This window comes from Leptopilina boulardi, unplaced genomic scaffold, assembly GCF_019393585.1.
Source record: "Leptopilina boulardi isolate dan_hultmark-lab unplaced genomic scaffold, ZJU_Lbou_2.1 LbouV2_368, whole genome shotgun sequence".
NCBI classification, from domain to species: Eukaryota; Metazoa; Arthropoda; class Insecta; order Hymenoptera; family Figitidae; genus Leptopilina; species Leptopilina boulardi.
This window is the reverse complement of record NW_026137938.1, coordinates 1,541,335-1,567,491: the sequence shown is the minus strand read 5'-3', so window position 1 is coordinate 1,567,491 and position 26,157 is coordinate 1,541,335. Positions and strand designations below refer to the sequence as shown.

At 29.2% G+C, this 26,157-nt stretch overlaps 3 protein-coding genes across 5 annotated transcripts in view; 1 reads left to right on the top strand and 2 right to left on the bottom strand.

The window, feature by feature from the left end:
• Positions 1–179: 179 nt before the first annotated feature.
• Positions 180–7,192, bottom strand: LOC127287403 (ubiquitin carboxyl-terminal hydrolase 3-like). Its single transcript, XM_051314318.1, has 7 exons — positions 6,485–7,192; positions 2,422–2,569; positions 2,131–2,334; positions 1,370–1,940; positions 924–1,166; positions 616–809; positions 180–542 (listed from the first exon to the last, which is right to left on the bottom strand). Exons 1-7 carry the CDS (start codon positions 6,573–6,575, stop codon positions 380–382), a joined length of 1,614 nt encoding a protein of 537 aa, XP_051170275.1. The 5' UTR covers positions 6,576–7,192; the 3' UTR covers positions 180–379.
• A 2,396-nt stretch (positions 7,193–9,588) lies between these two features.
• Positions 9,589–11,185, bottom strand: LOC127287199 (40S ribosomal protein S17). The gene is made up of 3 exons (XM_051314010.1): positions 11,046–11,185; positions 10,573–10,724; positions 9,589–9,937 (listed from the first exon to the last, which is right to left on the bottom strand). Exons 1-3 carry the CDS (start codon positions 11,046–11,048, stop codon positions 9,691–9,693), a joined length of 402 nt encoding a protein of 133 aa, XP_051169967.1. The 5' UTR covers positions 11,049–11,185; the 3' UTR covers positions 9,589–9,690.
• Positions 11,186–11,267: 82 nt separating this feature from the next.
• LOC127287188 (furin-like protease 2) overlaps positions 11,268–26,157 on the top strand; it is a 283,866-nt gene continuing 268,976 nt past the window's right edge. For 2 of the 3 annotated variants that reach the window (XM_051313995.1, XM_051313993.1), the window contains exons 1-2: positions 17,910–18,327; positions 25,404–26,017. In XM_051313995.1, coding sequence (XP_051169952.1) covers positions 25,832–26,017 — 186 coding nt within the window. In that variant the 5' untranslated portion in view covers positions 17,910–18,327; positions 25,404–25,831. Of the gene's footprint in view, positions 11,413–13,110; positions 13,206–17,909; positions 18,328–25,403; positions 26,018–26,157 lie in introns of those variants that run through there. The other variant, XM_051313994.1, reaches the window with a different exon arrangement.

Here is a 26,157-nt window from a genome sequence, read left to right as displayed (position 1 = left end):
CATTGAATAATAATTGTCGTGGCGCTGCTTGTCGTTTCTAAATCGATGACCACAGGAGAGGGTATTTTTAATATTCTTATTATTAGTTTTTTTTTTTTTTTTGGTAGTGTAACGCAAGCGGAAAGGCTACGATTATGAGACGATTCTAGTATGGTGATTTCAATTGTTTTACACGTATCTAACAAACAAATTCGATTTATTTTTCCGCTGGGTGCGTAAAATAATTTAGCACACACGTCGGTCGCCCGTCAGACATAATGAATATTTAGCTTCGTGATAGCGAACGTCCACATTTTGCTTCCGAGATCAGCTTCGTTTTATTCGAAGACGTTTTACGATTGTTAATGGTGGCAGAACGTGTCGTCTCAAGAAAACGTCGTCACAATGGAGGCGGAATGGAGAACTCCTTTCGTACATAGAACAGAATGTAAGGCTTGCATTTGGCGACTGCATCAGTACTCGCAGGTCTCACGGAACTGTCATTAAAATGGAACCACTGACCGTCATGTACAGCAAAGGCAGTGTAGTGTCCCGTTCCGGCTCTAAAAATAAACGAGATTTTTAGAACTAAATTTTATAAATATCGAAAACCAACGATTTATTTTCAAAAATTACCCTGATCCGTGATGGACAATGACAGCAGCGAGATCATAAAGATAATTATTCTGAGCACTGAGCTTCGCCCCCGTCACGCCTCTCACGGTAAATGTCGACATATCAAGGGATTCCATTGGAAAATCCACCTGCGTGTCCACCTTTGAGCGATACGAATTGCACCACCTAAATCTCTTAATGTGAAGGCACAACACCTGTAGACATTTATTATTATTAATATTATTATTATTATTATTTGTCCAGATTTTAAAAATATTTTACAACTTACGAATCAGAAATTTTAATTGTAGTACAATTTTAAGTCTTACGTTAGGTAGCCTGTGAATCCAGAACCTTTTAGTAGACCTCTGCTTTCCCATGCAGTTGTCACAAAAATAAAGTTCACTATCCGCAAGCTCTTCGACTTTGAAAAATCTTGACAGACTATAAGTTAGACTGCATACCTCCTCCTGGTCTTTTGTTCGTCTTTGTAGCCTGTCTGGAATGTCCAGAGAGAGATCCTGGAAGGGCTCATGTGTTTTCGAGTCCGTACGGCAGTTCATACAGTGAACCTTACAATCAATTATTGATTCAAATATCGAGTCAATAAAATTCCTTTTTTTGTACCTACCCCCACACTCGGAAAAAGTAATTAAAAATTCTTATCTCTCAAAGAATTATATAATTATCCTTCCGAGACATTTTTCTCATTTTTTTTTTTTTTATCAATAGTAAAGAAAAAGAGTAAAGAAAAGAAAAAATAAATGATACCTACCACACTCAGTAAAGTGCCACCAAAAACAGCAGTAACAATACTTTGTTTTCCTCGTAGACCGAGTGGTTCATGACCAAGTCTTGGTAATAACTGCAATAGCTCAGTGTGTAACCTGTCAAGCATATAGGTGAGAAATTCATGAGCGTCTTGCTGTTGGTAGCCCCTAAAACGTGGCACCACTTTCCAAATGACAAGAAATAGACATTCCGGCGAAATGGCTTGGCCATTAGAACCGCCAAGACTCAGTCCCAGCAAGACCTTTCTTAATTCTTCCGCCAAAAGAGCATCGCTTAACTCTTTTGCTCGACCCGGTGCAACTATTCGACCCCTATGCGTTGGGGGCTCATCAAACGCAATACCTTCCAAACTTGGCATTTGCGTTAAATACTCGCAAAAATGGCTAATGTTGTTAAACGACTGTAATACGACATTCATGAAGCAGGTGTTACCCAAATTTCTCAGGCCCACGACCTTCTTCTCTTTGGCATTTTTCGAATTTCTTCGTTTCGTCGTAGGCCTATTATCGCCACTGGTACCATCCAACGAGTGTAGCCTCTTTCTGGTCCTTGGCCTAAAATTTACACAAACTATAATCCCTAATATAGATCTTATTATAATAATTTAAAATCCTTTCTCTATATGAGAAGGTAAAAATCAGTTTATCGCAATTTCAAAGTTCTCGTTACGGTAAAAGAATATTTCGTCACTAATAGACCAAATGAATCAAAATGGGAGTAATAGTTATAGTTAAATCGACTTGCCTAAGATTCCGAACGACGACTTCCGCCTTCCAGAGGGCGTCCGCAGCCGAGGAGTCACCATTCTCAGGTCCATGTGGGGATGGTGTTGATGTACTCCAACTCTCGTCATTCTCCTTGAGCTCGCTCTTTCGGAAGGCATTACGTTGTATCGCCTCGATGACGCCGTTGTTGATGCCATTCACCACGTACTCGTCACAGATGTAACTGGAAGAAAGGATCTGCTACTCGATCTGCACGATGACCTCAATTCATTTTTCGCCCCAGCCTAGAAGCACTCAGGGTTACACTCACCAAAATACAGCCAGGTTTTCACAGTCAATGCACACGCTGTGCTGAGTATTTTTTTCATGATGCTGTAGCGCGTGCCCCGCCTCATAACGTCCGCAGTGGATTGCTCCGCAATGCAGACACAGCCAAGTACTCTTCTCCGTTTCGCATACTGTCGTCCAGAAAAACCGAAAAATAAAATATTTCTTTATTATATTTACAATCCAATCCAATTTTATATTTACAATTAGGGTCAAAAATGTTTGACTGTTTTTTGCGATATGCTTTTTTATCTATAAGAGATTTGGTTAAATATATAGAGAATTAAATAAAGGCGAACATTTGATGCAAAAACTGAAATCGTGAGTAGCACTTGTAAAATAAGACAGCCATCACGTAACTAGAAATGAATAAATGGAAACCGAATACCTTAAAGCTACCTTTAGATGCAACCGGTTCATCTCCAATCATAATGCATGAAATCCCAGAACTTGATATGCAGTCATTGCTACCATATTGTATCAAAAGTATATCATAATTATTACTGAAGTTTAAGATTTACGACAGGCTCGACAAAAAGTTACTAATTTTATTTTCATTTTTTTGCTAAATACTAATTTCTATATTAATTTCAGATACTAGTGATTACTTTTTAATGATTGTGTTGGAAAAACTAATATTAGCTAAAAATGAAAAGGGGGAGTGGTAGCAATTCTACGTAAATAAACCTTACACATTACACTGAAAAAAAATTCTGGTTAGGCTATATTTAACATTACTTTCTAGTTATGTTAACTAGAATTCTAGTTGAATTAACTAGAATTCTCGTTAACCTAACCAGAATCAAAATGTTAAATATACCCTAACCAGAATTCTGGTTATTCTAACTAGAATTTTTTTTCAGTGTACAACTACAAATCTCAATTAATTATTAGATTTTAATAAAGCCAGGTTAGATTAATAATAACTTTTTTTTCTAAAAAAGAATTTATAAAATTAGAGTAGGTCCGCAATCAATACTGCTTCTGTATTTTCTCAAGCAAAACTGCCTCTGGAAATTTTAGATATATTTCGTTCTCATAACCCAAGGAATCTCTCTCTGTTTTATTGAACAGAAAGTATAAAGAATCATTAAAGTTAATCGTGTTTTCCACGATTGTCATGTCTGGGAGTGAAAGTTCCGGTTTGACGCGATCAGCTCATTGTATATATTATACATAGACAAACGAAAAGTCATCTTCTAGTTTTGTGTGAATCATGCTCGTATAATTGTATATGTATACACATACACGGTGTAGAGAATATTTAATAAATCGCGCAAGAGCAAAAAAAAAAAAAAAAAAATTTATATATGGGAAAAGCTGCACGAGTCTGCGACAGCGGATCTCACGCCATCTGATTAGTAAGCTGGCTGCTATCGATTTTGCAACGTTGCCTGGTCGCCTACTTAACGACAGACTCGTTTTTCTTGTTCCGAAAATTCCCACGAACACTGCCAGCGCGCCAAGTAATGAAAATTATTATTTTTTTTTCTCTCGAAAAAGTAAAAAAAAAAAAAAAGAATTATAGTACATACATCATAAAATAAACGTTCCACGGTACAAGTTTTTAAAATTGTGAGTCGCGGCGCGTTACGAGCTACAGAGCGTAAACTCACCGATCGTAGAGCACCGATAAAGTCAGAAAGATCCAGTCGTAAACGAATCGAATGATATCATAAAGTCAAAAAAATATTTCCCTTTTCTTCAAATAGAAACTTCAAACTATTTAACAGACACAATGATTGTGTTCCAAAACAATTGCGGACAAAAGTAAACTTTTCGCGCAAATGTTTCTGATAAAATAGATTGTTATAATAGGAAATGATTTTATTATTATGACGAATGTCCAAAAATAATTTGATTACGCATTCATTGCTTGTGAGGTAGAAAACGATTGTTATTAGAAAGAAACCTGTCTTCGTGAAAGGTTGGACCATAAGAAGAACTAAGAAAAGAAGGAATTGAAGAAACTCCCCACTGCTTTCAAAAAATTAGAATGTACTCTCTCGAGGCACTAGAGTCCCTACTTTTTTTGTCGTTTGTCCTTGCGAAGCAAATCCACGTGCATTGTTACCCAATGTTACCCAAGGAGGCTAATGAACTTTTTCTGTTAAACTATCTTTTACATCCATTTCTTGATTGTCAATTTTAAGTACTTTTTACAATTTTCATTTTTCATTATTATTCTAACAAATAGAAAAATTCAAAAGAAATTTGTGTAAATTTTGAAAATTGCACACATTTTAGATGTCTTTTTTTTATCGAGTATGCTTTGTTTTCAAGTTAATTAGTTCCAATGTAGAGACGTCACCACTAAAGATAATAGTTTCAACAATTAGAGCTCGTGAATTCGAGTTCCTTTCATTGCCCTTTAAATCTACGGCTCCCTTTGCATTTCTTGGATGTTTTCTTTTTACACAATCTTTGCTTTCTTAGTCACATTTGGACATTAGGAATTTAGTGAATTTCAGAATCAATTTTGCGAAAACATTTTTCAAAACAGGAAAACAAAGAATAGCTTCAAAATTTGAATCAAAATTCTAGTGTATATAATTCGAATTTGAAGTTTCAATTCCCCTACACGAGTTAGCCTTGACATTGAGTCATCAAACTTTGATCAAATATTTACATTGTCTGTCATCTCTCTGGGTCTTTTATGATTCAAATTTTCAAAAGAATTTCAATCTTTTTTTTTTTGGGGGAATTTTTTATTATCAAGGTACTAAAAATTGATTATTGGTACTTTTTTTTTGGTGAATAGGTCTCTCAACTCGTGAATCCAAGGGATCGTAAACGAAAGGTCGGACTGCACGTTTCGGCGTAAATATAGTCTCGAGGTCGAACAAAGCGAGGCAAGATGGAAGGTCTGTGATGAAAGCAAAAAACAGGGGGGAATAAATCGGTATACCGTGGAAAAAAGAAACAACCAAAACTCTATATTGACCCTTTGAATAATTTTTGTTTTTTTTTTGTTTAATCTGCAATTTTCCGGATATATCAAAGTACTTTTGTATTTAGTTTACTATAACTCGTATTTTGTAGATCGTCTACTTTCGGATAAATGAATTTTAGTTGTAGGAAATTAATTACCATTTGGAAATGAATCGTTAAATACCAGTTGGTCCATTCTCATTGTCATTGATTTTAAAAATTGTCTCCTATTTGTAATACTGTTAGGGATTAATATCTAAAGATTTTAAAATAGAAGTCAATGGGTATAAAGAGATGTTGGATATTGACAAAGAGCACGTAAAAATAAACTCCAATAAAGTAAAATTGAAGATAATTAACGTTAACAGAAAACTAACCACTTGTTAAAAATTGACGATTTTTTTTTGTACTTTTTTCGAGAAAATTCTTTTGATATGCAGTGATGAGAATTAATAAGATGTTTTTTTTTTTTTTAGAATGTTGATCTTAATTATCAATGACGATGAGAGTTTCTAATGACGGCATCTCAGCCCAGCTGATTAGTACCGTCTGGTATTGATTTTCCAAGCCAACCGCGACACACACACACAGACACAAAACTTGCGAAGCTAGGAATGACGCACACGCGCAACACATTCGCAACACCCACGGCCCCAACGAACCTGCACCCACATCAACTAATTTCAGTAACGTTCGAATTTCAATTAGGAGGTTACAATTTTAGGTCTCAGTTTCACATGGACTTTCAAATTTTCAACTTATTCACACACATGATTTATTCAATTTTTTTAGAATCTAAAATCTTTTTGTTCTCTTTGTTTAGAAATAGGAAGATTTGGACCGTAATCTCTTAGAAAAGGATCTCAATACTTTTTAAAACAAGGACTTTATGTATGGGAAAGGAATTTGATTTTCTTAGGTTGAAGAATAATGGGAGAGGGGCTTCCGGGAAAAACGGGTTGGAACTGGTCGGAGGTTTCTCAAGGCCGGGAGAGGAACGGCCTGAGAATCAAGCCTTTTGGTTCGACCTGATCGAAATGGGCTCCAAAAGGGTGAAAAAGATGAGGACATTTTTTTTTTTTTTTGAGAGAAGGGGTCGGAGTGCAGAGTTTTACCTGCGCAGGCAAACGGCAAATCCTTCGAGTAGGTTGCTTCAACATCGTCAACGGTGATGCAGACGCTTTGAGCAAGATGTGGGCACTCCATCTTTTATTCCTGAAAAAAATGATAGGTCCCCCGGAATGGCCCCTGGTGAGGCCCTTCCGAGTGTTTTTTTCCTTTTTAATTCCCTCTGGTCTCACTTCTTTTCTTTAACAAGTCAGCCTCGATTTTGATGATTAAATATTATGTCTCACTATTTCACGATGTTGAGAGACAAAAAAGAGCCACGAGTTTGTGATCTCACTCGCTCCTTATTTGATGGGGTACACTACAAAGTGCCCCAAGGTATCACTCACATAGCGAGAGCTTCGAAATATAAATGACTTGGTGAGAGTGTGTTTTAATATACGATCGCGATGCTCGACAACGACCAACTGACTGACTGGTGAGAGCCAGAGCGAGCCAGGGAAAACTTTGAGGAAGGGTCGATTTGCAACGCACCATGCGCGACGAGAGCCACAAGGAGCGTCAATGAAACACTCGATTTTAAAACTTTTGCGATATGCCTTGTTGTAAATATAATAATAATAATAATTGGAGAAAATGCAAGGCAAGCAGCGGTCGAAGGCACCCAGTCGACTCGACTGGCGAGTCTCGGGACACGGCGCTGACCGCCACTGTACTTGGCTTCTTCCTCTCAGGAACACAAATGCTTTATGCCTCTTTTCCCTTATAATACTGGTAGGGTCCCCCCCCCCCTCTTCCTATATCCACTCTTTTTTCGTCAGGTTAGGTTAGTTTTATGCCATTCAATGCTTTGAAATTTGGGTTGGGTTAGGTCGCGCGCAGTCGCATTTATCGTTTCTGCGCAAAAATCTGCGTGAAACTCTCAGTTTTCCTTTACCCCCGATGGAGTAGGATTTTGTACGTCAGGATCGTCTAAAATTGGTGTGATACCCAGAAATTTTATGGGACATTTTTTTTGCTAATGTCACAGTCAAAAAATAAATTTCTTTTATTGGTCTTAAACTCTAATAAATTTATTACCCTTATTGGGAATAAATTCTTCAAATATTAGTTTATTTAAACTAAAATAAATAATAGTATGTTTTAATATTTTTTTAAACAAAAAGAATTTTAAAAAATTTGATTTTAAAATAATTTTAAACATTTTTTCTATACTGTAAATTTTCATTATTTATAAATTATGAAATTTTACAAAACAGATAAATAATTATCTAAATTGATAAAAATTGGAAAATAATTTTTTTTTATATATTGACATATTCTACTTGAAAATAAACAATACGCGTCAAATGTGTAACTATAAAAGGAAGTTGTATCAAAGATACCATCCTCTCCCCCTTTCTCCCCATTACATCAAGTCACTAGTGTATACACATTGCAAATAATTAATTAGTTGCAGATATTTTGCTCATGACACTTGAAGCAAGGTGGAATTTCATAATTTTATTTTTTTAAAAGCAATGAGTCAATATTTTTGAATTTTCCTTTGATTAAATAAAATTTTAAACTTTGTTTCACACAATTTTTTTATACATTAACAGTTGTATCAAGAATAAAAGTTCAAATGTTAGGTATACAAAAGGGTGATTTTAGAAATTCATAAAAAAAAATAATTCCCACCTTTTTTTAAAGTATTTTTTTCTTTCTTTAGCACTCCTATTTGTCTTTTTCTAAATTAACAAATTTTCTATTTCGTCATTTTATTCGAAAGTTAAAGAAAGTAAATTTATTTCTATTTTGCATACCATAATGTGAACTTAAATCAAAAAATTGCTTAAATAATGCTTTAAATATTTTATAATAGTCGCGACTCCTTGCCACCCCAACTCAAGCAGATATTGATTTATAATTCTTCCAGCTGTATAGCGAAATATTTTATTACACTCGAGACACTGTGCACTAATTAATTTTTCATTTCTTTTTTTTCTTTGCAAAAAAAATTTCTAATACAATTTAAAAAGAATTTCTCATTGATAAGGGAAAATTAGAATTTTTTTTTGAAATCGTCAAATATTAACAAATTTTTAAAAAAAACTAGGAGTCAATTGTCAGAAATTTTTATAAAAAGAATTTAAATTTAAAAATGTTCAAGTTGAGCAAAATTAGTTGGGGGGAATTTCGAAAATAAAATTTTCCGTCCACCAAAAAATAAACTCGAATTTAGTACGTTAAATAATTTAAGTTACAAATTAAATTAATTTTCTGCAATTCCGACTTTTTTTTTAATTAATAAAAATATTCTAATTTTTCCAATATTATTCTGTGGCTCTAAAATCTCTTGATACCTCACTGATGAAACATGTGTTTATCTAAATGTGTGTGTGTGTATATATATATATGAGAGAATATCCGATATGTTCACTTCACAATCAAGAAAAACGAATGCAGTGCCTCCTAGTTTCATGGCAAATGTCTAGCCGCGTGTTTGCATGAAAATTGTGACGACCACATTGGCAAAAAAAAAGGAAAAAAATACCCCTCTCATTTTAAATAATGTCAACAAATCGTAGTTTTCGCGATACAAGTGACATAAGTTTACAACTAAAAATGCAAATTTTAACAGAATTACATATTCTACTGTTTAAGAAATGAATTTGTTTGTGCCTCGAATTTATAAGACAATAAAGAAAAAATTGCTTTTCTTTTTTCTTATCAAACGAAAGTTCCTTTTCAAGGCCTCTTGAAATTTCTCTTCAACTAGAACAGAAAACTAAATAAGCAAAAACTGAACAAAATTAAAAAAACAAAATCAAAATCCTATTTAAAAGAAAAAATATTTTTAAATGTAATTTAAACTTCAATATAGAACAATATTTTGTATAGTCATAAAATATTAACTAAATGATTTATGAAAATATATAATTGTTAAAAAAAGGGTAAAAAATTAATTACATTACTATTTTTAATTACGTAATTCTCAATAGTAAAAGTTAAATTAAAAATTAAATTAAGTGTTAAAAATTGAATTTAGAAATAAAAATTATATTTTAGGTAAAAAGATTTTATATAATTGTTGGAAAACAAAATGAAACTCTTGCGATTTGAAAATCATCGCATATGGTAAAATTTAGAAGAAAGGGTTCTCAAGACGTTCAATTGCCAGTTTGCGTTTTTTTATTAATAAAAATGCCCGACTGACATGTTTTTCATTTTCATTTTTTTTTTTAATGTACGTGAAAAGAATGTATGTGAATTAATTTCGCCTGTTCGGGTACGGATGGTGTGCTGCAGGTTGAATTAATTGAAGACCAGGAATGTTATTCATCTCCAAGAGTTTCAACATCTCCTTAGTCTCGGCATCAACCTCGATGATGTCGCTCTCCAAGGCAGAAATCTCAGGAACGTAATTGTCCCTTCTTTCACGTTCCTCTTCCTGGAGTTTTATGGAAATGCCACGCACTTGACAGTGGCGAAGTCTCTTCATAAGGTGAGTAACAAATCTAGTTTTTATAAAAATTATTTTATTAAAAATTAATAACACACATTAAAAAAAAGAATAATAATCAAATAACAAATTCATAAAATTTAGATAAAAATAAATAAAAACCCTAATTAATTTATTTTAAACTTTCTTTAAAGGTAAATATTTTTTTAATATTCAGAAACAAAAATGATTAACTAATCATTTAAATTTTTAAAACTTTATTGTAATTATATTTATTTTTTTACATTTAAAAAAAATATTTTATATTCCGTTTCTATTTTAAGGTTAGAAACGCTAAATTTAATTTCATACACAAATTATTGTTTTTTATTTGAGAAAAATGTTCTAATAATTTTTCAAATTTTTTAATTTCTATATTTTATTTTAAATATAAAATCTCGTTAATCTTTGTTTAAATAAACAAAATATAATAGGAGAGCATAAAATAATCTCAAAATCATGGAAAATAATTGTAAACAATTATTTATTTTTGTAAAAAAATTAAAAATTTGATTAAAAATAGAAAAAGAAAATTCGAAATAGTGAAAACAATTTCTAGGAACTAGAAATGAAAGATATTTTTTTTTTTTTGTTTCTTTTACAAATTTTTGATATTAAATTTTACAAAAAGAAAAGTAAAAATAAACTCACCCAGCAATTTTGTTCTTGAGGGGTTTGCTAGGGATAATAGCAATTTCCTCGCATATTCTCTTATTCGTGTGGAAATCAAGAGTGAGACGAGTGTAATATTTCTCGATGATGACTCGAGCGGCCTTTTTGATAGTTTTTGTCCTAACGCGACCCTAGAATTAAAAAAAAGAAAATCGTATAATATTTTTAGAATATCACGCAAAATGTTTAGAAAAAAAATATCACATTAAATATCCGAACACAAATAAAAATGACAACTATATAAACTGGCACTGAATAACATAACCTCAAAACTCGCGAAGTAAATTACTAAAAAATAATTCAAGTAAAATATTAATTTTTCACACAATATTGTAACGAGTAAAAAAAGGAAAAAGAATAGATCATTATTGAATTGAAATATTAATAAATTTCCAATGGATTACGGAGATTTAAAGAGATTTTTTTGTAAAAAGTGAAATAACTGTACACACCATTTTGGCAGATTAACCGGAAAAGGCACGAATGCGTGGAAGAGCAACTAGCGCTCCTAGCACTTCCGTTTTTATTCAAAATCACCTATCGTCGGTAAAAAAGAAAATCTCTTATCCATAGCTTGAATGTTAAAAGTTTCTAATTCCGCTCGGCAGATGCCGCCCTCTTCTTAGTGATATTTTGTAGAGGTTTTGGAGGGAAAACAATCATTTGTCGTCGACAGTTGCTACAGTTAACAATCAAATTGTCAATTAAATGTTAATTAGAAAAAAGTTGAGTGTTAATTAAGTGATAATTATTGAAAATAGTTTATTATCTTAATTGAAGTTTATAAAAAAAAGGATTCACTTCTTTGTGTCGAGAAATGTAAGTATATGAAAATATGACAACATGATAATTCGATTTTACAATTATTGTTCGCGAATTAAAGTTAAAAAATTAACTCAGAAAAAGTAGATAATGATACGATTAATATTAGATGATTCTTTTCAATAAAATTTTATTGTCAATGCTGTAGTTAAGGTGAGTGAGGTTATAATGCAATTTTTTAATTAACGACAATTGTTGAATTCAGGTTAACCTAAAAAACATAGAAACTTTCGATAAATAAGTCTTTTATTTAATAAATTGTTATCGAGATCAAAGAAATTGAAACATATTTTGAAAAGTTAGGTTATGATTGTGTACTTTCTTATAAATAGCACAAAGTATATTAAATAAATTCGGAAAATAATTCGATTACAAAAATAAGGCGGAAATTTTTTATCATTTCCGAATAAAACTTAAAAATTGTGGTATTAGAAAAAAAATGTTAATTAAATTTATAATTCGTAAGCACTATATTCAAATAAAAATTATAGTTAAAATAAAAATTAATATTATTAATTTTGTTCGATAAAAATATTATTTCACGTTAAAAAAATGTTAGGTATTTACAGACACGATACATTTTTATCTAAAAAAAATATATATATATATATATAAATCTCTAATTTAAAGTAAATGGAAACTTTAAATTTATAATTATAAATAGTTTATTATAATTAGTAATTTTATATAAACAAAAGTTTTTATTCTTTTTTTTTATTTTTTATTCATTTATTATAATTTTAAAATTACTTATAGACTTTAATAAAGAAAAATATATTTTAAAAAATTAATTATTTTAATGTGTTTACATTGAAATATTCAACATTATTTATTTATATATAAAAATCTAGTATAACTTTGTAAAAAGCAAATCGCAAAAAGAGACATTTATTTCTCAAAGAGGAAAACTTTTTGTCTTATTATAAACTTCGAACATGATGAAAAGCCAGATAATTTCAAACTTTTCTTTCAATATAAGTTCTTTTTCATAAATTAATTTACATCTTTAATATAACATAAACTTTTAGATATACCAAATGTGAAAAGTTATAAATTTATAAGAATAATTAAAAAAAAAAAATAATCGATAATATTTGTCAATAAATTTTTTAATTAATTAATTTTAAATATTAGATCATAATCTTGCACGTGTAAAAATTTATATCGCAATGTAATTACAATTTTATGACGTTTTTTTTTTTATATCAAATATATCAATTGTTCTCTTTTGTGTATTATCTTTTATTCGTGGATAAACAATTATTTCTTTCTCATTTTGGACAAATTCATAAAAAAAAAAATGTTGAGATTAGTATAATAATTAACTCAAGTCACGAATGTTTATAATAATTTTGATGAATCCGTGTTATAATAGGGAAATTAACAATAAATAAATAATTTAAAAAAATAAACACATTTTTTTAAGATTTAGCTTAAAATTTTTTAATTTAAAAAAAATCTTTTATTATTTAAAAATTGTTTTTAAAAAATTAGGTTATTTATTTTTGATTATAATATTAAATTATAATAAACAATAATTTTTTTAAAAAATATATTATATTTATATACTTAGCTATAATATATCTTTGAAGTTATATACTCCATTAAACTATTAAAAATGGGAGGAGTTATAGATAAATTTTAATGTATGTTGTATTTTTCTTAAGCACATAACAAATATTATCACTTTTTCAGAAGGCGGTACTTACATGGATATACATCATCTTATCAACTCAGCTAACCTGTTCAAGTTTGTACTACTTAAACACCAATAAAGCTTCCGAATTCCGGTGAGTAAAGTTATATATATTTATTTATTTTAAAATTATGTTTAAGCATGCACCAGATTAATAAAAAAAAATCAAAAATTTTAAAAATTGAGATTTACATAATTTACAAAAAAAAAAAATTGAGGATATCATTAAACTGAATTTCATTATTTGCCTTCTGCCACCCTGCAAATACAATTTGTAAAATAGATTCACTAAAAGAAAGAAAAAAAAAAGGAAAAAAATTAACTGACAGTTTAATGATTTTCTGCTACCATTCTCAATGTAAATATTATTCTCCCAGTAGTTACCGTACTATAACTGCTTCATATTATTGTATAATATAATGAGAGGACAGGTTTGGAAGCGAGAAACAGTTAGCGCCCTTGAAATCCTTTCGATGAACTCACTGAGGAGTGTTATCACTTTCTATATACCTATATACATACACATAAACATATATACATATACAAGTATCAGGCCTACATGTTATAAATTATTCAATTTGTTAATTATTTCACATTTTTTTTTTATTAGAAAATTAAAAAAAAATACATCTAGAAAAAAAATTATTTGATTCAAATAATCAATTACTTGACTATTATCAAATAAATACTTATTTGTATTAAATAATTATTATTGTGAGATTGTATTTGTTTCAAATACAGAAATTGCTGATTCAAATTCAATTTATTTAATTCAATTATTTCGTTTCAAAAATTATTTGATTCAAGTAAATATTTATTTAAGGAATAATTATTTATAATAATTATTTATTTAGTCAATTAACGGAGTATTGGAATCAAATAAATTTTTTTTTCATTGTACTTTTGAAAACTATAAAACAAAATATAAAATAAATAATGCAGTAAATATTTTTCATTTAAATACAATTTTCATATCGCAAATAAAAAGAATGCACTTAACAAAAGTGGTTTTTATCATTAAATATTGAAAATAAAAATAAATTTAACAAAACTTACAGAACTCACACTGAAAAAAAAATTATTTAATTCAAATACTCGCGATTACTTGACTATTATCAAATAAATATTTATTTCTATAAAATAATTATTATATGAGTCAATTAAATTGTATATTTGTTTCAAATATAGAAATTATTGGTTCAGATAAAATTTATTTAATTCAAATAAAAATTATTTGGTTTAAGTAAATATTTATTTGATAATAGTGAAATAATTATTTGAATCAAATAAATTTTTTTTTCAGTGCACATATATATTTTAGAATGCAAAAGAATTTTTATTAATTTAAATTTTCTTTTACTGAATTTTCATTTAATTAAATTGTTTAGTTTAACCGAATTTGCATTTAACCAAATTGTCATTTTCACCAAAATTGCGTTTTGACAAATTTTTATTTTTGCCTACACTCAGAGAAATGGTATATTATTGTCTCCGAGCCTACTAAACTCACTTATTTGTTGCAAATGTATTTTATTTCATTGAAATAAAAAATTTATTTGAGCAAAAGAAAAATTTATTTCTGACAAATAAAATTTTTATTTACGCCAAAAATAAATAAGTTAGTAGGCTCTGAGACAAATATACGTTTATTTAATTCAAATATATTTTATTTGATTTAAATAAATCATTTCTCTGGGTGTAAATTTTGTAAGGAGAAAATTCGATTGAATAAAAATTTGATCAAATTCAAATTCGCGGTTAAATAAAAATTCGGCCAAATATTAAATTAAAAAGACTCTCTTGTAGAAAAAAATTTCTTTAAATATGAATTAAGTTTAAAAATTTAACTAAATGAAAATTTAATTAAATTCAGTTAAATAAAAATTTACCTAAATGATCATTTTTAAACTTAAAATTGTTTAAATGAAAATTCGATCAAGTGAAATTTTATTTATAAATTAGAATATTTTTTATTTCATTTTTTTATAGCGAGACGAGAAATTGAGTTAAATGAACAATTTTATTAAACTTAAATTTGATTAAATTAAAATTCGATATAGAATGTTTTTTTTTTTATCTATTTTCATAACACACGAGACTGTTTTAAATCGTGCGACAAAAATTGGAATCTTGTGTATATATATATATATATATATATATATGTATGTGTCAATAATCGTGATTCAAGTTGTCTTTAATAGTAATTTAGTTTTATAACACGAGTGTTTTAAGAGTGACAGGATTTATTGTAATTGTATGAAAGGCAAGGTAGTTATTACAGTTAGGAAATTGGTGCAAATAAGAAAGAAAATTGAGTACACGAGACTGTGAAAATGAGATAGAAAATAAGTTGGCGAAAGGGTGAAAGAGAAGGGCAAATCAGGATCGACTGCAGTATGATTCGTGCCCAGTTATTAAAAGCGTGCAATAAAAATCTCTCAAGTCTTTCGCAAGTTTTATATTTGCTCTATACGGGAAAATATTTATATTTCTATTAAAATATAATATTCATATCTTCTTTCTTCTATCAACATATATTATAAACAAAATTCTCTATATTTCTAATATAGATATATATACATATTGAGTGAATTTATAATTTCATATTGAGAAAATAATTACAGTTCTTGTCATGATTAGATTTTTATTACCTCTCATTATTACATCATTATTAAAATTAAGTATATAGATTTTTTTATTATTATTTGTTTTGTAATAATTATATAAATGGGAAAATTATTTCTCTATTAGTCGGGAAACATGACAGTACAAATACAAAGTTATTGCTATGTATATGTAGTTACTAATCGGGAAATATAGCCGGGAATTTAAATTGACCGGAAAAAACCGGGAATTAGCCGGGAATTTTACGTAAAACCGAGATTTTTCTTGCTTACGTTTAAATCAAGTTTTATTATTTTACACTGAAAAAAAATTCTAGTTAGAATAACCAGAATTCTGGTTAGGGTATATTTAACATTTTGATTCTGGTTAGGTTAACCAGAATTCTGGTTATTTTAACGAGAATTCTAGTTAATTTAACTAGAATTCTGGTTAACATAACTAGAAAGTAATGTTAAATATATAGCCTAACCAGAATTTTTTTTTCAGTGTAATAATATATTAATTTGTCTTGAAAAAATTATTTTTTTACTTCAATAAATAACGAGAAACAATTTCAAAAATACTGAGTAAGTTAACACAGAGTGCACCAATTTTCTTTATGGATATTAAAGCTGGAAAAATAAGGAATATTTTGAACTTTAGAGGCTTTAAGAGGCAAATAAAGCTTTTACTATACTTTAAAAGTAAAACCTGAACTGTTCGGAGTTTCTGCGTATTTCTAGTAATTTTTAATCCAAAAATAGTAAAATTTACTCTTGAAATAGTAAAAATTATTCCAAATATAGTAAATTTTACTATTTTCGGAGTAAAACTTACCAGAAATGCGTAGAAACTCCGGACAGTTTAGGTTTTTTTACTTTTAAAGTTATATAGTAAAAGTTACTTTATTCGTTTTTCTATTTTTCTTCCTTGTAGAATTCTTTTCATCAGATTGAGATGGACGATATCATTGCTGCTGATGATGTTTGATTTTATACGACACCTGAGTTGAATTTTATTTAACTTGTTGATAGCAAATTTAGAGGAGGAAATGAAAACTTTAGTAAAGGAAAAGGTGTGCGGTTGTGAGGATGAAAGAGGGAATTGAGATTTCTAAATGAAAAACTTTGAGGGGTGAAAAGAATTTGTGATCGAATGTAGAAAAAACAAAAATGATAAGGTTTTTTTTTAAATAAAAGAGGGATGAAGAAAGAGGTGTAAAGGATGAATGTAAGAGAATAAGGGCAGAAGAAATAAGTTTCGCTATTTGGGATATGGGTTTAAAAATAATGGGAGATAATAGTTGAATGTAAGTATATAGAAAAAGGGAAAGAATGATGGGGCAAGTGTGGAGTATATAGGGGAAAAAAGATAACGAGATTGGAGAGAACGGGAAAGTAGATAGGTTATAAGGTAAAGAAACTGAGACCTAATATTAGATGAGAATGATTTGGTTGAGAAATGAATTTGTTGAAAACAATGTGAAATGAACGTATAGATAGAATTGCATATATACACGGAGAAAAATGGAAAAACGAATAAAGTAACTTTTACTACTTTTAAAGTAAAACTGAAACTGTCCGCAGTTTTTGTGCATTTCTGTCAATTTTTACTCCAGAAATATAGTAAAATTTACTCCGAAAATAGTAAAATTTACTATTTTCAGATTAAAAATTGCCAGAAGCTGCCAACAGTTCCAGTTTTATTTTTAAAGTAGTAAAAGTTACTTTATTCGTTTTTCCATTTTTCTCCGTGTAAATTTGCGATAGTTCAACTCGAATTTGTTCTAAAAATGTCTTTTCTGAACTGCAAAAATCATTTTCCTTCCGAACAGCAAAAATGTTCGCAAAAATAACTTTTCCGATTTGCAAAATTATTTAGACTGAAATCTAGATCATCCAAAGTTCAGTTATATTTTAAGGTTATGTGTAACAGGTGTCAATCATTGAGTCAATTATATGTCCATTAATATCTAAATACTTTGCAATTATCCTTGAAAAATTAATTTATTTTCTTCTTTTTTCTTGGCTATTATTGTCAATAAAGTATATAGTCAAAATGATCCTAAATTAATTTACAATAACCTAGGCCAGGATAATTGAATAAAGACGGAAGGGAAAGAGAGCGCACGCGCAATGTGAATGCAACGTCAGTAGGTAGGGTGATAGTTCAGTTTGTTTATCGCCTTGTTACGCCGTTCGAGAGTCAGTGTCGCGCTACACTTTGGCTGTAGTAGTTCGGAGGTTTTTGGGAAATTTTTTTTTAATAATAAAAAAAAATAACCAATAAAAATTTGGTACTGTTTTTTTTTTTTGACAATTCGTATAGGTGATTTAAATGGACGCGGGTGCTATCGTGAACACATGTGTGAACGTGTTTGATAATAATTAATGCTATTTTGAAAGAAAAAATTTTTTTTTCAAATTTCGTGCGTGTAATTTATTTACAATGTGGAAAACTGCCAAAAGATAGCTTTATTTTTATTGTAAAAAAATTTTTTTTTGTTCCTTGTGCCAAATTAAGATAAATTTTTGTGCTCGTTTATTTTTGTTTGTAAAATATTGTGTAGAAATTTTTGAACAACTGACCTGCCGCATTTACTCTTCTATATGGTATGTTTTTATAGTGGAAAAATTTCATAATACTTTATAAATGCGTTACACTATTTCCCCCTTTTTTTTTTTATTTATTTACATTGACATTTATACTGTTGACCGCAAAACCATTCTCGCTGGCCAAACCCGCCTCATTGTGGTTTTCTCTACTCGTATAGTTTCTGCTCCGTAAATATATATATTGATCAAATCTGTACTAGTCATATTCATAAGGTTATGTTCCAATGGGTTTTTTTTTTGTTTTCAATTGTGAATTTGTAAATTTTTGTGAATATTTTTAAAAGTTGTTGATTTATTGTTTATGGAAATATAAATAGTTGTAATATTTAAAGTTGTTCATGTGGTTATAATTTTTTGGAGAGATTTTTTTCTTCCTTTTTTTGGTAAATTTAAGCAAAAGTTTGTTAAAAGGCAGCTGGGATCCTTTTCAAAAGGGAGTTGCGTGCTGTGAATCATGAGATTCGTGTTTTTCGGAAGGAAACACTATATAGAATGGTTGAGCGAAACTTGACTGAATAAACGTTACACATGCACACCCACACACATCTCTAGACTGTCAGCTGACTCGCGACCGGTCCAACAAACCTCGCGATCAGCGACTTTCACCTTCTCACTCTTAACGAAAACTGGAAAAAAATTTTGTCTGAAATCCGTTTTTTTTTAATATCATAATATTCTTTTCTTAAAATAAGAGAATCTTTTTTTGGCTCTTACCCGTGATTTTGAGTTATGTTTTGTCAAAATGGCATTGAAATTTTGTAACGGTGTTTATGTTGATAAACGAAAGCGGGAAGACCTTTTATAATATTTATTATTTTGGAACATGAACAGGATTTGGAGGTTAAATTGTCATATTGTTTCTCTTTGTAAGAGGAACTAAAATTTGATCTACTTTCACTATTTAATTTTGGATAAAAAATTAATACTAAATTTTGGTTAGAAGATTTTGGCAGGTTTCAATAAGGTTTTAATAAAATAATAACAAACTAATGACCAACAGAAATTAATGGTTAAATTATGGTACTATCCGAGATAATTTGTGTTTATCATGTACCTTATAGTTTCATTAATTATTTGCTAATGATTGAGAAATTAAGTCATATACCGTACATATTATTTGGATATAAATTTTACTTGGTTGTGAAATCATACCGAAACTAAAATTGTTAATTCTCGTTCATTAATATTTCCAATCCTAGGGATTAAAATCTCTTAACTAACTTCTAAAATTTAAACATTTAATCGAATTCAATCCATGTAAGGATTGTTGTTGGTCGATAATATTCTAGTCTTTAGTTTCTTTTAAAAAAGAATTGCAGCAAGAGCAAGGTGACACTGAATGTATATATATATATATATATACATTCAACTTAATCTGGGTCATAAAATACGTAACTTGCCGATAAATTACTTTCAAACAATTGAAGAACGAATTTTTAGCGTTATGTCGCAGTATGTATACACAAAAATCGAAAGATTATATGTAAATATTATTATTTGTAATTTGTAGCTTCTAAATGAATTTTATTTTTAAATTAATATTATTTCTAAAATACTTATAAATTTAAAAATGAACAAATAGAATTTTTGTTGTTTTAGAACATTGTTTGTAATTGTTTAATTTATAAAGAAGCATATAATTAAAGTGGGAAATGTTTGTTTGGGGTTAATTATCCTGGTGGTAGAATATTACCTACAAATGTCTTTTCTAAAGTGCAAAAGAAGAAACATAAGATGTTTCACGTATACAAATTAAATTTTCATTTATATTCTTAGCCATGAACAGAAATTATGTAATTCTATGTATAAACTTCTTCCTTAGAGGGTTACTGCTGTTTAATTTCAACAAATAAAGAAGTTAAAGACTTAAACAAATAAAAAAAAAAGTTAGAAACTTGAACAAAAAGTCAAGTAGTTAAAGTCTTTAACATATAATAAAGAAATTTTGTTAATAATTTAATGGCAATTAATTTTTTCTTGTATAATACAAAAGAATTTATTAAATTAATAAGCATTATTAAATAGAGAAGTTAATATTAAATGAAGTTGTAAATTTACAAAATAAATTCTATATTTTCTTCACTATAAATATACAATTTTATCGTTCTTTAAAACTTGGTAAAGAATTTTCTGAGTTTATGACACAACATGGAGTAGTGCATTCTTTACGTGTTAGCCATTTTTCAATTTTGAAAATTAATGTAGTTGAAGTCGTGAACACTCAAGGGGAAACAATTGTTTAACTTCTTTTTCGAAAATATTTGGATCTTAATCCTGATAAATATATATTTTACGAAAATTTTTATTCAACTTTATAAAATTTGCCAATTTTTAAAATTTCCACGAATTAGAATATAACTATTTTTTGCAAGGAATTTGTATAAAGAAGTCTAGTTTTATATTTATAATGACAATTTCGATTTAGAGATGAGTTTCGCATTTTTTTTCTGAAATATCTAACTTCCGTTGATTTCTATTTATATATTTGTATATATATATGTATATATATATGTTTTCTTTCTGCTGTTTGAGTTCATTGAACCATTCTTCCTCCCATGGTTTGTCACTTCCAACATTATAATTTCTGTCTTAATTTAGCGTCATGGTCGTAACTATAAGTACGATGCGTAATTGCACTTTTCTTTAGTTGCAATAAAAAAGTCTCATTTCACAGACTGACTTCCATTTTGAGTCTTTTGAGATCCTCAAAGAGGCAAAGAATTCCGTCAATAAAAGTTTTTTTCAATATAAACTCTCCCGACGAGGTCTTTTTATATAACTTCATATTTCTATTAAAACATTTTTTAAAAGTAAGCGCATGTTCTATATATATATATGACTATTGTACATATTGTATATTTGAAATGCAATAATATGCCTTTGTAAAAACTCAATATGAGAATCGCTATTTTTAAATTAGACAAAAAAATTTTCCAAATCTTTTATAATACAATATTAATTTAATTTCGCGTTTATATGAAAAATTCTTTATTTTTAATGATTGGAATGAAATTTGAAATAGAGAATGCTTTATTTATATATATTAAATACCAAAATAGATAGAGGGAAGGAGAAATTGCTTGAATTCACACGCAATTTCATTAATGGAAATTTGTTTGATAAGCAGTACAATTTCATGAAGAGAATCAATGACGTTTGACTAGTTCGATTAATTAAAAGGATCACTGAACTTTTAATGATATTTTACGTATACTAAACAGAGACTTTTCATTTGATTGGAAAAATCTGATTGAGAATGAATAAAATAAACTGAATAAATACTGACTTTTTGTTGGTTTCAGGGTAAATTTTATTGGTTTGAAAGTTTATATATATATTAATGTTAAATTTAGCCAAAGGATCCGCATATTTCGAGTGAAATTTTATTCGATATTATTAAATTTTTATACAGCTCTTGAATATTTATATTAAAATTTGAAATATAAATATAGTATTTTATTTAAAAAATTATTTTCAATTATAAATTCTTCATTTTTGTATAGATTTTTAATTAATATTTCTTATATTTTTTTTTTATTTGTCAATTTTTGGAATATATGTGAAAGTTCTGTGAAAGAACTATTGCTTCTTGAGTTTTGCATGTGAAATAAAAGTTTAGGCATTTATTGAAATGCAACTGAGCTTTTGGCTAAAGTGCGCTTTAAATGGAGATCGACAGTTTTCATAAAGTGTCTGGGATCCGAGAAACTCGGTCGTTGGCGAAACGGCCCGTTTTGCATCGACGAGTCGCCCATTCACTTCGTTCCAATCTCTTATTCGTCGTTCAAAATTTTTTTTTTTTTTTTGCAATTTTTACTTATACACAATATATGTAGAAGTGGTCACTGAGTTTATTGGTACATACACAAGTGAATATTATTAAATACGCATTTAAAGTTAGACGGATATTAATCCGGATACCGGATTGTCGTTTGCGTGGTGTGGTAAATTAAGAGATTGCGCCAATGTGTTCGCTTGAACCTGTTTAATTTATCTTGACAACGTTTGTAACGTAAATGTCAACTACAGAGGGCCATATTACCGCTGTTTATTTTTCTCTCATTACTCGTGTTGTTTTTATTATGAAGCAGTTGTTTTTTTCATTATTTTTAAAATATAGCCAACACATATTAGGGATTTTGATTTAAAATTTTGAAAATTAGTTCGAATATTCTGTATTTGACTATATAAATATTGACCTTAGAAAACCAGTGATTTTTATATGATGTTACTATTTTTCTCGTGCGTGACAAAATCAATTTTTCAGAAAAGATTTCGTGGCAATTTTTTTTTTGTGAAATATTCAAGGGAAACACTGATTTCCATAAGCGATTTATTCTATTTTGTTAGAAGCATCTTTCTTCAGTTTTGATGATAGGAATTTCCTAGGCACACATGCTATCAATATTGAAGCTCATATAGACCGAATGGCAAAGTGGAACCGACCCTTTGCCATTTACTTGTTCCTTAGATATATATATATATATTTGTAGACGATCGGTCACTTTCTGCTTCCGAAGACAAATGTTCCAATGCCCTCGTTGCTTCTTTCAATGATTTTTATTCTTTATAAAACTTGTATTGACATTGTCAATGTTTTTATGTCACGCGATATTAAATGATGAATGTTCTTTCGTGTCCTTGTAATAATATCCACTTTGAAATGACAGTGATTATTCATACGAAGCATTTTATTTATTTCTATATGTATAAACATAGACACCAATATATATTTATTCCCAATAGAAATGAATGAAAATTAATCTCAAGGTTCAAATATTTATTAAATGGAAATTGTTTCATTCTCTACATTGTTTTTTTTGGTTAAAAAATATTTTTTTATTAATAATTGACCTTTTCGATGGATGGTCAGTTGGAAAAAAAAAAAATTTTGCAATCATAAAAGATTGAGATGAAGCAACGGTCCCTCAATCCGCATTTAAATCCCAACGTTTAATTAATTAGCATTTCTAATGTACGACTCATTTTTAAAACATGAATCTTGCTCTGGTTCTACCAGTCTAATTATGTTCCTCATTTGCCTAATTAATTCATACTTGTTAAATAATTAAAGTGAATTTAAATAGAAGACCTTCTTTGTAACTTATAAGAATTTTTTACACGCAGATTATTATTTTTTCAACTGCATTTATGCGAGTCCTTCATTTATCTATGTATAGTATAATAATTTTTTAAATATTTCACAAATTAAAAATAGAGATTTTTTTTTATACATAAAAACCGCAATTCACAAGCAATTTCTTTTGGTGAGGATTTTCTCTTAATTTTGTTCTGATAATTTAACCTTTGATCTCATTTCTTTTATTCTTGTTCGCCAGTGGAAAATATTATTTTTCTCTGTGGTTGTTAGAATAACGCATAACACAGTCAGTTGAATGTCGAAGGTGGGTTTGTTTCAAATTGCATAATTTCTTTCGTTTCACATCTCATTAAAACGATTACGTGTAGAACTAAAGTATGTAGGTAATTGGAATTGCGTACATTTTTTTCTTCAATAGAAAATATTGTATTGATTTACTCCAATTTCAATATAAAGGCATTCTCCTCCCTCATTCCCTTATTCTCTCACTGGTACATATATATAAAGTGGAACAAATAGATATATAGTAGAATTAATTAAAAGTCTCGAATGGCAAAAACAATTTTAATTATCACGCAATTTTCTAATAAATAAAAATTCAAATGAGTATACATGAAAAAAAAGTAAATAATATTAAATTTTTTTTTTAAATATAACGAAATATTATTTTATGAAACATGAAACAATTATTTTTTCATTATTATTAAAACAGTTTTATTGTATACACTTCATTTTATATAAAAAAAAATAGTGAATATTGGTCGATATTAAATGAAAATGCATCTGAATAATTTAATTTACTTTGTGAATTTATTCTCTTTTCATCATTCCCCCAGATGGTACACATTGAATGTGACAATAATTTAAGATTATCTAATTTTTTATCTCGATTTGAATCTGTCGTTGAAAATGATGGGAAAAGGTTTTGATAATTTGCATAAAGCTCGACATATTTGTGCTCTTGGGAATTAACATTTTGTGGAATGAAACTTTAGCTTTCGAATTTCAGCCAGGTTCAAAGGACTTTTTTTTTTGCAAATGCACATATATGTAGTATTCATCACAAGAAACGAGTACACGCCGGCTTTAAAAGAGCGAGCCTGCAACAATCTCTCTAGAATTATCCTAAAAGGTGTATTTAATATTTGAAACCTAAATTTATGTTCTCTCCGAGATTATTTTTTTTAAGAATCTAATCTAAATATAGTGATTTTATGTTTTATTTATTCTCATTTTTTTTATCTTGGATTGACTGACAGGATGTTGCGGATAATAATTTTTTAATATATTCCAATCGTTTTGTATTTATAGTATATTTGTGTGTGGAGGAAATGGATGGAGAATTAAATCGCTTGTTTAATGCAGCGTAGAAGGGATATCGATGAATTTAAAATTTTTATAAATTATTTATTTAATTTTAAGAAACTTTTTTTTAAAACATGTTTTTTTGTGTAAGAAACAGTTCTTTTTGAATATAAAATTTGAAAGGTCTCATTCTTTGTCAATTTGACTTGAACACACAATGATTGTGTGTATAAAAGTTTCGATATTGCCGAAGGCGTCGGAAAGTCGCTCTCTTGTTTTGCGAAACTATCGCGTGTTTCCGCTTTATTCCGAATCAGCTCGCGCACACCAGAAAGGCAAAATTAGATTACGAGTTTCTCCAGTTCTTCGCACGTCCTTCCGCATTCACCAGAAGCTCCAATTCGAGTTCTCACTGGAAGCGGAAGCGGCTGAAATTTTAACGCGTTTACGAGTAACACCGGCACCGCTTGCCTAGACGCTCCCCTTCTACCCAATACCCTAACCTAACTCTCTTGATATCCTCGGATTGAGTTTCGCTTAACCCTTTCCTACTTCTTATTCTCCAACCTCATTCTTTAACCAGAAAAGACAATCGAAGATCTTTCGATTTCCCAAAGAAAGTAGAAAACTCACTATATATTTCTTTTTCTCTCTGCTTTTCTTTCAGATAAGACGCTTAAATCCTCCCCTCCCAAGTCAGAAAGTAGTAGCAGTAGCATCGACCAAAAATTTCGACGTACGATACGACCAAAAAGTTGTTTCAAGTGGAACGCATCAAGTTTCTCGCCTCGCTTTTATATATATATATATATGTGTAATACATATACACACACGTCTTGAGCAATCAGAGTTTTTACTCGAAATAAAGACGCGAGTTCATGATAACTCGGCAAAGTCATGTGGATAAGTTGAAACTTGAAATATCGATATTGAATACGAAAGAAGAATTAAGGCGAGAACGACGATATTTGCCCTGAAGCGATCATCTTGGAGAAATTCAAAGCCAATTAGTGTCATTGTCACGATCGTTAGTGAAGTGAAAAGCGATCGGTGAAGATTCTTGAGAGGTTCCAAGAGTCACCGTCTCTTCAAGGTATGATGAACCCCAGAGTGTCTTTACTCTGGCTTGGGATTTTGTTGGTTGTCTCAGCGGATCCAGAACCAGCCTCACGCCCTAGACCCAAACCAATTTACACCAAGGATTTTGTTGTTCATGTGCCTGCTGGAGATAAAGTCGCCGCTGCCATTGCTGAGAAACATGGATTTCAATTTCAAGGACAGGTGAGTTTTTAACATTTTTTTTTTATTATATAATTTATTTTATAAATCTAACGGTATTATTAAGCAATTATAGAATTATAAGTACAATTGAAAAAGGGGTTTGGTTTTGACAACAAAATGTTTGGTTGGTCTTAGGGCAA

What these genes read in the sequence shown, in the direction of transcription:
- LOC127287199 (XM_051314010.1), bottom strand. An exon ending in CTCAAGAACAAAATTGCTGG is followed by an intron (nt 9,938 to 10,572) that starts GTGAGTTTATTT and finishes TATAAAAACTAG; the next exon opens with ATTTGTTACTCACCTTATGA.
- LOC127287403 (XM_051314318.1), bottom strand. Translation starts at nt 6,575, where the DNA reads ATGGAGTGCCCACATCTTGCTCAAAGCGTCTGCATCACCGTTGACGAT. An exon ending in GGATTCACAGGCTACCTAAC is followed by an intron (nt 810 to 923) that starts GTAAGACTTAAA and finishes AAATGTCTACAG; the next exon opens with GTGTTGTGCCTTCACATTAA. An exon ending in ATTGTCCATCACGGATCAGG is followed by an intron (nt 543 to 615) that starts GTAATTTTTGAA and finishes GTTTATTTTTAG; the next exon opens with AGCCGGAACGGGACACTACA.